General features: G+C 49.7%; 1 protein-coding gene across 2 annotated transcripts in view; it reads right to left on the bottom strand.

The window, feature by feature from the left end:
* LOC116955650 (uncharacterized) overlaps nucleotides 1-14,024 on the bottom strand; it is a 52,723-nt gene that overhangs the window by 26,745 nt on the left and 11,954 nt on the right. Inside the window, exons 2-5 of one of the 2 annotated variants that reach the window (XM_032976859.2) lie at nucleotides 9,186-9,583; nucleotides 3,255-3,377; nucleotides 1,779-1,907; nucleotides 417-526 (exon numbers count right to left, since the gene is read on the bottom strand). In XM_032976859.2, the coding sequence (XP_032832750.2) occupies nucleotides 417-526; nucleotides 1,779-1,907; nucleotides 3,255-3,377; nucleotides 9,186-9,542 (719 nt within the window). In that variant the 5' untranslated portion in view covers nucleotides 9,543-9,583. The remainder of the gene's footprint in view (nucleotides 1-416; nucleotides 527-1,778; nucleotides 1,908-3,254; nucleotides 3,378-9,185; nucleotides 9,584-14,024) is intronic. The other variant, XM_032976860.2, reaches the window with a different exon arrangement.

Genomic DNA, 14,024 nt, shown 5'->3' with positions numbered 1-14,024 from the left:
ACCCTGCCGCCCAATGCACTTAACACTTGGTCAGTTCTACTCGTGAGGGCGAGAGTGTTTGTGAGTCAGCGGGGAGCGGTGGCGTAGTGGTGAGCGCGCTACGAACCCGATGACCCGAGTTTGATGTGTGCTCATGGCCAACATCGGTGACAAATATCTGACTCAGTCCTGGACCTCCCCTATGTCGACTCAGCCTTAAACGAGTACCCGATGCGGTGTGTAAACGTCGCCACTGGGGAGACAGTCGGCATTGTTGGCGTTGGCCACCTACCCCCTCGTGTGCCGTGTCGGCCTCTATAGGTGCTGCTCGCTAAGAGCGCGTGCGCCAACATTCATCACGGCTATACGGGGCGGACCTTTGTCAAACTCACGTCCACGCGAGTGGCTCTGTGTGTGTGTGTGTGGCCTGAACGCACTGGCTGTAGCGCTGCCCCTGCACGCGGGCCTTGTATCCCAGGAGGTCGTTCTGGATGAGGATGAGGTTCACCAAAAGCATCTCCTTCCGGGCGAGCAGATGCTGCTGACGCTGTGGAAACACAACACAAACACACGGCACACCGCCAACGGTAATGCGTTTACGTTGAGTTCGATTTACCGGGTGAGAACTCGGAGAGGGCAATCCGAGTCTCATTTGGAGTCTAATTCGAGACTCGGATTGACCTCGGTCACTGAAATGTCAAAAAGCCATCCGGTGAAGTGCGGCAACAAAGCGAATAGAAGTGACAGCAGAAACAACCGCTTCACGCGAGAAATGGAAAACATTAACATTTCACGAGCATGAATCGACGCTGAACAATAACACTCCCGGCAATGCAAGTCGGCTCGGACAGGTACTTAAAAAAAACGAATCGCAGCACGATTACAAAATTAAGCTACAGGAACTTTAAAGAGGTACAAGGTGACTTTTGTGCTCATATGTAAACAAACACACGGATATACGAGTGAAATGCAATGTCAAGTATATATCCGATATGAAGCGTTTCATGCACTGAGTTCATCGTGGTGGACTGCGAAAAATGTGATGCCGTTTCAGCCGCCAGTGCAGTCTTCTCCATTCAGCGTGGCCACCTGGTCATGGACAACTCAGCATGGCCACCTGGTGGTGGACAATGTGACAGACGTCCTCTGCAATGGACGGTGCGATAATATTGTGGACATTTAACTCAAAATCACACGCAGCCAATGCGTTTGCTCGTGCATGAGAGGATGAACCCTTTTCCATTCCGATTCCATTCCGATGACATACATCTACGTCATCAGAACGGAACAATGTCTTTAAAAGCAACGGCGCTACTACGGTTCTCAAGATTCAGCGGTGAACGGGGACACCCACCCTGCAACTTGCATAAGTCTCGGAAGGGGAAAGGGTTGAATAATCATGCCGCCCAGCGCGATTATTGAGTTGATCGATCGATTGATCAATTGCACGCACGCACGCACACACACATGTACGCACGTACACACGCATGCACGCATGTACACACGCACGCACGTACACACGCACGCACGTACACATGCACGCACATGCACGTACGCACGCACGTATACACGCACGCACGTACGCACGCATGTACACACACGCACGTACGCACGCACGTACACACACGCACCTACACAAGCACACACACACGCACGCACATACACACGCACGCACGCACGCACGTACACATGCACACACACACGCACGTACACACGCACGCACGTACACACACGCACGTACACACACACATGCACACACGCACACGCACGTACACACGCACACACACACGCACGCTCACCTTGCTGTCGACGTTTCCGCGCTCCTCGGCCTCTATCTCTCGCACCTGGTTCGCCAGGTCCTGGATGCTCGCCTCAAACTCCCGCTCCTCAAAATCGGAGAGCCCCACGCCCCGCAAGAGACGCAGCGTCTGCACGGAGTCCACGGGCAAAGGGGGCTCAGCCACAGCGGCGACGGAGGCGGCGTTCGCCGCTCCTTGCAGAGGCGCTCGCCCGGTTCCAGGACGGTGGCTGCCGCGGTTACTACTGCCGCGTGCGTTAACTGTTAACGCACCGCGCATCATCTGCGTCACGGTGGGCGTTTTTAAAGATCCCGTGACCTAATTCGCAAAGCAGTCGTAGGCCGTGCGCGCCAGTGCCACAGCCCGCAATTTGCCAAAGAAAATAACTGTACTACCGCTGTCTTCCTGACGCGAGTCCTTGAATCTCTTCATTGCTTTGCCCCGCTTTATCTCGCCTCTCTCATCCAGCGTCTGCCACGAGCACATTCTCTGCATTGGCTGTCATTCCACAAACCAGTCTTGGCCCATCTGCCATCTCCCCTCCGAGAGATGCGGTCTGCTCAAGCCCACCGACTTTCAGACCGACAGCGCCTTCATTGTCTGCCCAGCGACAACGTTCACAAACCGCACCAGGCGCTCCGTATGAGGCTCAGTCAACCCGGGGGAGCCTTGGCCACCAGATCAAATATTCGCCGCTGACACGCTCCCCCAAGACATTCCCAGCACGCGGAGCGAAACATCGGAACATCGTGCCGCACAACTCGCGGTACGGCGAGAAAACACGGCGTCAAAAAAACACCCGCGGCAGCTACGACTACTAACGCTTGCCTGGCAAAGGGCGGCGGTAAGCGCACCTCTACCACAGCCGGTCCTTCAGAGCAGCAGCAGCACTCCGTACCTCTGGAGTCGAGTGGGCCCCGTGTCTATCGCGCGCGGGCACGGCCACGCGCGGGGGGAAAACAAGCCCAGCCAGCCGGTCACTTAAAACCACGGCAACTGACGCGGCGGCCGGCATCGGCTATCGCCACGGCTGCCACGGCGGCGGTGGCTGACGTCGACGACGATCGGCTGTCGGTGGCTTACGGCAAGGCCGTAGCCATGGAGTCAACATTGGGGGGGGGACCAAATCTTCCAGGGGGTCTGGGGGTGTCCCCCCCCCTCCCAAAAAAATCTAAATTTGAAAACGAATTTCCTGCCTAAAATATAAAAAGAATTCACTAACACATGGGATGGACTTTTTATGTATTTTTTTACAATAATGTCTAATAGTGTATTGTATTACATTGCTCTGTTTTTTTTTTAATCTTTTTTACTTTTTCTTGTTTCATTGTATGCAATGGCAGAGATCAGGGATTCATAAAGTACAACCATAACCACAATCATGTGAACAGAAATCTATTTTAAAGCAAAATATTGGGGGGGGGGGGGGGGACATTTTGAGCATATTGAAATGTTATAATTACGGCCTTGGCTTACGGTGTCGAGGGTGCTGCGTAGTGTGTCGCGCGAGGAGGATGGCGCGGGCACGCGCGAGCGCGAGCTGGAGCGGTGGAAGCTCACGTTCCTCTGCAGGGCCGCGGGGCCTCGCGCACGCACCTGCTGAGGAACACGCGCGCCGACATGCCCGGGGTCAGCTAAAAACCACACGCACGCGCATGGATTGTCAGTCGTGAAACGCTGTCCACCACGCGCGCGCGCGCGCGCGCCTGGGCGCGTGTGTGTGCGCGCGTGTACGTGTGTATGTGTGTGTGTGTACGTGTGTGTGTGTACGTGTGTGTGCGCGTGTGTATGCGTGGGGAGCGGTAGTGTAGCGGTTAGCGCGCTGCGCTACGAACCCGGCGACACGGGTTCGATTCCTGCTCACGGCCAACACCAGTGACGATCACCTGAACCGGTCCCGGGCCTCCCCTAGGTCGACTCAGCCTCAAATGAGTACCTGGTGCGGTGTATAAACATCGCCACTAGGGAGACAAAGGCGGTCGGGCGTGGTGCTGGCCACCCACCCCCTCGTGTAGCGTTCCGGCCTTCATAGGTGCTCGCTAACAGCACTTGCCTCAACAGTATGTTAAGGTTTACATTTTGATTTAAAGCTTTCGTGACTGCAGTAATTCATATTCTTAGCTCTTTCGGTAAAGTCACGTTGAAGGGAAACAATAAAATAATAAAATATATATACAATAAAAATTCTCACGACGTTTCGACCATAACACAAACGGTCGTCATCAGGTGTGAAAAGCAACGGCAAGAAACATTTCGGGTCTTAATTGATTGTTCACGCTTACGGTGGCTTTCAGACAGCATACATTAATTTTTCGTCTCCCCCCTCCTCTTTTCAGAACATAGATGGACTAGTCCTTCTAAATAAACTGCCAAATCGCTGCCCGTGGCGCTAACGGTTAAAAATAAATAAATAAGCACACCTTTAAAAATAAATGTATAAATGCAAACCGCCACTTCTTTCAAATGTTTCTTGCGGTTGGTTTTTCACACCTGATGACGACCGTTTGTGTTATGGTCGAAACGTCGTGAGAATTTTTATTGTTGTATATATATTTTATTGTTTCCCTTCAATGTGACTTTACCGAAAGAGCTAAGAATATGAGTATGTTAAGGCTATACGGGGGATCTTTGTCTTTTCTGCTTTGTCTTTGGGCGGTGGTGGCTATGCACACAGGCCTGTAATCCAGCACTGTGGAGGTGAAAGTTGGTGGATCACGCAAATGTGGTGAAAATCCCTTCAACGTGGGTAGGCGTCGAGGATGAGCAATGCATTAAGCTCGCCAGAAGTTCGGTAGAGCAAAAATGTGGACTCCACCTATTCCCTCTGTATGGAAATCAAGTGTTTCCCCCTCGTACGCGTGGCTATTCTCCGGGTGCTCTGGTTTTCTCTCCCACATTTAAGCACTCATTCATTTGCCGATAACACTTTCACATATAGAGAACTGCAGATCTTGGGTAATTGTTGGCGCCGGCTCAGTGGGACTGCTTTCCAGCTCGTCTATGGTCACGTGTGATGGCGCATTGCAAGCTGAAATTGTTTCTATACACATCGGAAATATTTAGCGAGCAGTACGTAAGACAATGATGGACGAAATGCGTTTTCCATATTGGCAAAGTCCTTTTTCCACCCTGGATTTTATGTCTCCAGATTTTGGGCAACCCCTTTGATGAATTTGGTCAGTTTTCAATTCAAGGAAGTCCCAAACAGCAACGTAACAATATCCTTACAGTTTGGATCACAACGGAACCAATCATCGTGTCGTCCTATATTTCACTCTTCTTTGGCGCTTTACGAATCATGCAGAAGATAGCACTCGGCACAGTCTCCTGACAATAAACAAAATTAACGCCGTTCATCTAATTAAACTCTCTATTTAGTTAACTTCGAAAGTAATAACAAACACAACGTTTAAGTAACCATAACAAACCGTCTCTCTCACCTGCATCGACTTTCAAAAGATTGCATCACCAGCAGTTGGAGTTAATGTCACACACACACTGCATGTTTTCCCCACACTATCAAAGCGGTATCTTGACCCTCTCCCCCATCACCTCTGTGAGGGACGGATGGTTCAAATCGAGAAGGCCGGCTGGCATAGCACCACACCCGGCCGCCTTTGTCTCTCAAGTACCGATTTTTATTTGACACGCTGCGCCAGGCACTCATTCAATAAGGCCGCCGCGACCTCAGAGAGGCCCAGAAGCGGGTTCAGATATTCGCCACACTGTGTTGGCTGTGAGCGGGAGGGATCGAACTCGGTCCTCCGGGTCTCACAGCGTGGTGGGTGCGCTGAACCACTACGCCGCCGCTCCCCCGCAAGCCCGACACGACGGCACTTTGCACTATCACCAACGTACGCACATTGAAGCCATTGCAGGCAGTGCCGGATTATCGTAGTAGCAAAAGTGGCGACATAAGTAGTAGCTATGGGGCCCCGCGTTTTCAAGGGCCCCCGCGCTAAATGCTTTCAAGCTATCAATTTCGGTTCAGTGATTCTGCACTTGCTCTATTACTATAGTACTATACTGCCTTCAGCTTTTATGAACGACTGGGTGTTTAAGGTTAGCGATTTGTCGTATTATCCGGCCGTATAGCAAATAAAAAAATACAATTACTTTACTATGTAAGTAAAAAATGTGTGTTTTTATATTTATTTATTTTTATTTAGAGCCCCTTTATAACATACACTACAGACCCCGCATTAGCTTAATCCGGCACTGTCTGTCACTGTACAGTGAGGGAAAAAAGTATTTGATCCCCTGCTGATTTTGTACGTTTGCCCACTAACAAAGAAATGATCAGTCTATAATTTTAATGGTAGGTTTATTTGAACAGTGACAACAACAAAAATCCGGAAAAACGCATATCAAAAATGTTATAAATTGATTTGCATTTTAATGAGGGAAATAAATATTTGACCCCCTTTCAATCAAAAAGATTTCTGGCTCCCAGGTGTCTTTTATACAGGTAACGAGCTGAGACTAGGAGCACACTATTAAAGGGAGTGCTCCTAATCTCAGCTTGTTACCTGTATAAAAGACACCTGTCCACAGAAGCAATCAATCAGATTCCAAACTCTCCACCATGGCCAAGACCAAAGAGCTCTCCAAGGATGTCAGGGACAAGATTATAGACCTACACAAGGCTGAAATGGGTACAAGACCATTGCCAAGCAGCTTGGTGAGAAGATGACAACAGTTGGTGCGATTATTCGCAAATGGAAGAAACACAAAAGAACTGTCAATCTCCCTCGGCCTGGGGTGCCATGCAAGATCTCACCTCATGGAGTTGCAATGATCATGAGAACGGTGAGGAATCAGCCCAGAACTACATGGGAGGATCTTGTCAATGATCTCAAGGCAGCTGGGACCATAGTCACCAAGAAAACAATTGGTAACATACTACGCCGTGAAGGACTGAAATCCTGCAGCGCCCACAAGGTCCCCCTGCTCAAGAAAGCACATATACATGCCCGTCTGAAGTTTGCCAATGAACATCTGAATGATTCAGAGGACAACTGGGTGAAAGTGTTGTGGTCAGATGAGACCAAAATGGAGCTCTTTGGCATCAACTCAACTCGCCGTGTTCGGATGAGGAGGAATGCTGCCTATGATCCCAAGAACACCATCCCCACCGTCAAACATGGAGGTGGAAACATTATGCTTTGGGGGTGTTTTTCTGCTAAGGGGACAGGACAATTTCACCGCATCAAAGGGACGATGGACGGAGCCATGTACCGTCAAATCTTGGGTGAGAACCTCCTTCCCTCAGCCAGGGCATTGAAAATGGGTCGTGGATGGGTATTCCAGCATGACAATGACCCAAAACACACGGCCAAGGCAACAAAGGAGTGGCTCCAGAAGAAGCACATTAAGGTCCTGGAGTAGCCTAGCCAGTCTCCAGACCTTAATCCCATAGAAAATCTGTGGAGGGAACTGAAGGTTCGAGTTGCCAAACGTCAGCCTCGAAACCTTAATGACTTGGAGAAGATCTGCAAAGAGGAGTGGGACAAAATCCCTCCTGAGATGTGTGCAAACCTGGTGGCCAACTACAAGAAACGTCTGACCTCTCTGATTGCCAACAAGGGTTTTGCCACCAAGTACTAAGTCATGTTTTGCAGAGGGGTCAAATACTTATTTCCCTCATTAAAATGCAAATCAATTCATAACATTTTTGACATGCGTTTTTCTGGATTTTGTTGTTGTTATTCTGTCTCTCACTGTTCAAATAAACCTACCATTAAAATTATAGACTGATCATTTCTTTGTCAGTGGGCAAACGTACAAAATCAGCAGGGGATCAAATGCTCATTTCCCTAACTGTAGTGCTATACTGCCTTCAACTTTTACGATCGACTGGGTGTTTAAGGTTAGCGATTTGTCGTATTATCTGGCCGTATAGCAAATGAAAAAATACAATTACTTTACTGTGCAAGTTATACATTTGTGTTTTAATAAATATATATTTTTTAAATTTAAGGCCCCTTTATAACATTCGCTAGAAGCCCCCACACTAGTTTAATCCGGTACTGATTGCAGGGCGAGGTGGCTTCGGCATGCCCCACAAAAGACCGGCCGTGACATGCTGGGCGTCTTAATTCACCCGTTTATGAAAATGTAAAGCGTACGTACGGTGCCTTTTGTCGCTATCGGGATAAGTCGTGAAACGCCTAAGTCGGTTTGCTCTCCGGGTTGCCTGGGTGAAAAGTGCGCGCTGCGAAATGCTCGTGGAGTCCTGGCCCAGGCTGGCTCAAAGACTCAAGACAACAACGAAAAAAGGTCCGCCAGTCCACCGTTCAGAGATCACGGCTTTTCCCCCATGCCTCGTGTGTGCGTCGCGAGGTTGTCCTTTGACCCGATACTCGAACAACGCTGGCCAATGCGGGTCCGTGAAGAGCGCAGGAACAGTGGACGTGCCGTGGCTGAAACACGACACACGTTAATAATGCACACACACGGCGCGGTGGTGTTTTGCAAGATAATTTCTCCCCGGAGGCAGAGAAAAAAAAAACTGCACTGTAACGCGAATAGCTCTCTACGTGGGCCGTGCAGCCATTTTACGAGTGAGGCGTTCTTCCAGTGGAACGAGTTGATGGCCTCAGCAACCACTCCCGTTACCAATAATTGCACACACGCACACACACCCACAAAAAAAATTCTCATCGCACTTAAGTTGGCTAAATTCGTTTGTTTGACCGTCACGCGACGAAAGCTTGCTCTTAGTGGCAGGGCGTGTGGCAAAGAACCGCCCTCTACTGTCTGAACTGGAGTGTCGCTTGAAGAAGGGGCCTCAGATGTAGCCCTGTGGTAGCCACTTCCCGTGGACCGCTCTCGAAATCGAACGTGGATGGGTGGGCGGCTGCTCTGCACGTGATCTGAAACGGATCAGGATAAAAATGTGGAAAAATAAAAACGCTCACCAATTATTATTAATCCAGTCTGCCGAGTGGGGATGTGATCCGATAGCCCCCCCCCCCCCGCCGCCCGCCACTACCCACAACTACGGCGCCACCTGTGCTGCGGCAGTTCATTCGCTCATTATGAATTCATCACTGGAAGGAGGCTGCACGTGGTTGACATTGCCCCTTGATGCAAGGAGGCAACAGAGTGATATGCCCCCACCACCCACCTCGAGTTCCATCGCTGCCTCCGCGTGCCGATGACGTCTGAACTTGACAACAACCGCCCCCTTTCCCCGAGTCTCAACAATTTGCCACCGCCCTGGGACAAAACGCTTGAAGGTGGCCCACCGCCCTGCCTCCAAGCCGGCGCCGCAGGGCCGCTTTCCGCTCTTTGTCGGCTCGCGCTCCGGGGCCATCGACCTCCCGGCACCCGTGACCCCGGGCGGCCGGTCACGCCGCCCACACGCGAACTTCACCGCCACCACCGCCACCACGACCACCTCACCTCTCCACCGGCGTTGCCCACGTTCCTGAAGGCGAACAGGCTCCAGATGTTGGGCAGCTCGAAGGTCTCGGTGCGCACGTCGTACGCCGTGGGCGACAGGGGGCCCCCGCCGCCTCCCGGCGACATCTCCGTCGCGCCCCCCTCCATCGCCGTCGGGCCGTTCCCTGGGCTCCCCATCGCGCCCCCCTCCATCGTCGCCCCCCACGGGCGCCCCAGGGTGCCCGAGCCACCCCCGCCGGGCCCTCCGTTGAGCCGCCCGCCGCCAGGGAGCGAGGGGAGCGTTGAGAAGCGCGCGGGGAGGCGCCTCATGGAGCCGGTGCCCTCGCCGCTGCCCGCGTGACGGTTCATGGACGCCATGGGGCCGGCAGTGGCGACTGTGGCAGCGGTGGCAGCGGCGTCTGCGTGATTAGCGGGACAGACAGCGTCCGACGAGGACGACGTCAACATCGTCGCCGTCGTTTGTCAATGCTTCGGTGTCGCGGGTCGTCGATACGAGGGTCAAACTAAATTATTTTGGCGAGGCTGCTGCTGCGTTGGCAGTGGTGTACGAGCGCAAACAACAACAACAACAACAAAAACTCCACGCGTGTGTTGATAAACACTGCGTATGGCCTTCTTCATTGTACATAGAGACGGTAGGGAAGTGGAGTCAGTGCCGGATTAAGCTAGTGCGAGGCCTGTAGCGTATGTTAGAAAGGGGCCCTAAATTTTTTTAAAAAATATGAAAACACATTTTTACTTGCATAGTAAAGTAATTATATTTTTTAATTTGCTTTACAGCCAGATAATGACAAATCGCTAACCTTAAACACCCAGTCGTTCGTTAAAGTTGAAGGCAGTATAGTACTATAGTAATAGAGCAAGTGCAGAATCACTGAACCGAAATTGATAGCTTGAAAGCATTTAGCACGGGGCCCTTGAAAGTGCGGGGCCCGCAGCATATGTAGCTGCTTTTGCTACTCGGATAATCTGACAATGGGTGGAGTGGATAACTTTCTTACTGAACTTACATTTTTATTTTACCTTGTAAGGCTATGTGCCTCTTTTTCAGAAGCGACTTGGCTAGCACAAATGATAGCTCAACGAAGTGGCTTATCATCGTGTGGAAATGTATCGCAGCCAAATACTCTGAATGCACGTTGATTCTAAATGTCGAGGGGGAAAACCCGGAGGACCCAGAGTTGGGAGAGCAGCACTAAATATACCGTTTGGCGTGATAAGAATCACATGATAAAAAAAACGTGGTTCACTTCGCGACGCATTCCCTGGCCCACTTGGAATTGTTTTGTTGAACGTTTTTGATGCACTGTGACACCTCTGAGCGGCTTTGTCATGGGATCACGCGAGATAATTATCTTTACAAACTACATATTTGGTGCACAAGCACAGGTTACAAAGAAAACGCGACACATTCGTCAATAGCACTGCCATTGCCCAGAGCGTCGCCTATTATAGATTTGTGTTTTCTCTTTTAAGGCCACACATGGAGTGGTATTGACGAACTTGTTTCGTTTTTTTTTAAAAATTATTATCTCAATAATTCAGATAATACCCCCTCTCCCCACACGCAACCCTTTGTCAATCCACTGCTGAAAGATGGCCTCAATCTCCTTCCCATGTCAGTCGTGGGAGGGGACGTTTGACCATACTTCACCAGATCGGTGATGGAGGCAGGCCAGGACCGGTCCGGATATCGTTCATTATCCGTGGATAGCAATGGAACTCGGGCTGCTTGATTCACATGGAATTGCGTCATCCGCTGTCCCACCGCTGCCCTCACAACACACGCACACGAATAAAAAAACTAATCTAATTCGTAAGATCTGATCCGTGTCAAATAATGGGCTGTTGTCAAAGAATGGATCCATCGTTACGCCCCGTAATGTAATACAGCCAAGGACCTTTCTTGACCACAAAATATGTGTGAAACCGGTCTTACAGTGGTTTCATCGCTGCCTAAAGGGACGGCCACGGTTTTGAACAACTAATGAGTTCGTGCCCAGCAACACGTGCAGCGTTGCACATTTCGCTGGGTGCTCGGAACAAACATCATTACACTCTCACGTTGCAGCGCCCTTTGGAAGCGGTGGTCTAGACAAGGCTGAGGACGCTATGAATGCAAGTGTGGAGGTGGTCACGTAGCACGCACACACGCCGGGCGTATGTACGGACGGGAGGCGCGTCGCCTTCATCCTGTTTGCGAGCGGCACCGCATCTTTGCGAGATGCGGTTTCTGTCCGCTTCCTGCCTACGCGCGTGTCCCCCGTTTTTTGCTGGGGGTTTTCTTTTTCTTTGATATCAATTTAAACACAATGTGCTCGGTTCGAATGATCAAAAGCAAACACCGCTCAACAGCGACCCCGATGAGAAATTGCCCTATGTCAATCAATGCGAAGGTGTTCATGGGTGAATTTTCCAAAGAAACGTTTCAGTTTTCTCAGGGCTCCGACAACAATCTCTCTGCCCTCCCTTCGCTCTGCTCTTAAGCAGGGCCATTGCCCGACACATAAACCCATGTTTCAGTTATAAAAACAACTACATTTATTCCCGCACCTCCGATTAGCACTGTTGGCTACAAAGAAGTTCAACATAGAAGGCAGTGCGACTAATCAGTGTGACGAGTGTTGTTTGGACACTTTGCGCCAAACATAATATTTACGGTACAGTAAGGGCATATTTGCGAATGTGATCATAATGGCCAGCTGAGCCATCAATACAGGATGTCATAGGAACATGCGGCATTCAATTGCTTCTGCCCTAGTAATCTCTACGATTGTCTTTCACACGTTCTAGTCCGATCCCAAGTACGGATTGCAGGTACTGGTGCATGATAGTGGTCAACGAAGGGGCGGTGGTAGCTATACACGCCTGTAATCTGGCACTGATGGATCACACACAGAGATGTTGTGAAACTCCCTTTCCATGGGTGTCGAGGAGGAGCCATACCCTCGATTGCCAGGAGAAGGCGGTAGAGCAAAATTCGGACTCCACCTGTTCAATGTCTATGGGATATAGCGTTGCCCCCTCGCCTGCATGGGTTTTCCCGGGGCGCTCCAGCTTCCTATCACATTTATAAATGCTCATTTGATTGGCCGATACAACCTTTATATTTAGTGGACCACAGAGCTTGGGCAATTGTTGACAGCGCCAGCTCACCCCATGGTTGCTGGTGCCTTCCCGCTCGTCAGATGTGCTTCTGCAGCCGTCTGGAACGCTCTTCCTTCCGATATTAGGAAGCCTATGCACTTTAAATCATCTACATTAAGAACCAATTTCATTGGAACTGGTTCTTGTTTATAGTTTGTTGTCCTTCCCGCGCACCTCCGATTAGCAGGTCTGGCTATGTACGGTGCGAAAGAAGTTCAACGTTCGTAGTCTGTGGTTTCTCCATGTATCTCCGAGTCGCCCTCTCTAAGTCTCCGAGGGCGAGTGAATACTTTGCGGCAGCATGTAATCAGTTGCACTTATTTCATGGGACCTCCCTTGCCAGTACAGTGGCACCTCGGTATACGTCGGTAATTCGTGCCAGAAGGGGAAGGACTTATTCCGAAAATGACGAATACCAAACTAATTTTGCTAATAATAAATTAAGGGAAAGGAAATAATCCATTCCAGAGCTTTAGAAATTATATTTTATATGGCATATTATACATTAATGGAGTTGTATAAAATAATTTAGACACTACTTATTACTAAAATGTATACATACATTTAAATAAATGCATAAATAAATTAAAATTCCTTGCTGAGAGGTGTTGAAACACGTGAAAATTCACGGAGAGTTCTAGCAAGGGTTGTGCACTGAGGAGCGGCGCTTTGTCTCAGTCGTGAACGGGGTCTACGCGGGTACGCGGTGATTCATCCCGACCCATACAAGTTCTAGCAAGCGCCTCGTATCCCAAGCAAGACGTCGTATCACAAGACATTTTTTTCTCGTCAAAACACGACGTTTACCAAATTCGACGTATTCCAAAGCAGTCGTATACCGAGGTATGACTGTATATCAAAATATAAGAAGAGCTTTCACCCTTTCTGGAAATGAAACAAGGTCTAGTTAAGATGTTAAAACACCAAACTGAAACCTTTTGCAAGGAATCGTGTCCGCTTTAACCACACACACACATACTCTTGGTGAACATGCACGAGAAAAAATGCAATGTTTTTGTTTCGTGTTTGTTTTTTTGTTGTTGTTTGCAGCTTTCACGCGGCTGTATTATTGCCAGAAAGTGCAAAACACATTCTCACGTTTTGATTCTGGCAAGGGAGTGTCCCATGATGTAGCTGTTGGCGCCGGGCTCTCAATGCCCCGATAGTGGCATTGTCTTGGTGCTGTTCGCGTTTTGGCGTCCTCCGCTGGTCTGACACCGTTCGAGACGAGGCTCGAAAGAAGGGCTGTCTCTGGTGTGGACCAATCAGTTTCAAAGACAATGCATCATCATGTACTACCAGAGCGTGTTTTGTTTGCATGTTCACCACGAGTATATGTGGTGAATGCAGACATGATTCCTTGCAAAATGTTTCAGTTTTGGTGCTTTAACATTTTTACACAGCGCCCCCCCTTTCTATCTCTCCCCCCTTGCTCCTCCCCACCCCCATCTTACCTATATAGCCTCTTGTCACGGCAGCCCTCTCGGCCCACTTCAGCAATTGTCTCTTGCGCCCGAAACGTCGTGATTTATTTTATTTTATACCCACGTGACTTTACCGAAAGAACCAAAAAGAGTATGGATCCCCGCAGTCACGAAAACTTCAAATCTAGATTTGTACGGCTGTTTTATTATTCCTATAGGTTGAACTTATTGTTATAGGCAGTAGTAGCTCTGCAAATGCGATAGCCAC

This window comes from Petromyzon marinus, chromosome 61 (assembly GCF_048934315.1).
Source record: "Petromyzon marinus isolate PM22_M1 ecotype Great Lakes invasive population chromosome 61, UKy_Petmar_22M1.pri1.0, whole genome shotgun sequence".
NCBI classification, from domain to species: domain Eukaryota; kingdom Metazoa; phylum Chordata; class Hyperoartia; order Petromyzontiformes; family Petromyzontidae; genus Petromyzon; species Petromyzon marinus.
This window is presented reverse-complemented; position numbering and strand designations above follow the sequence as displayed.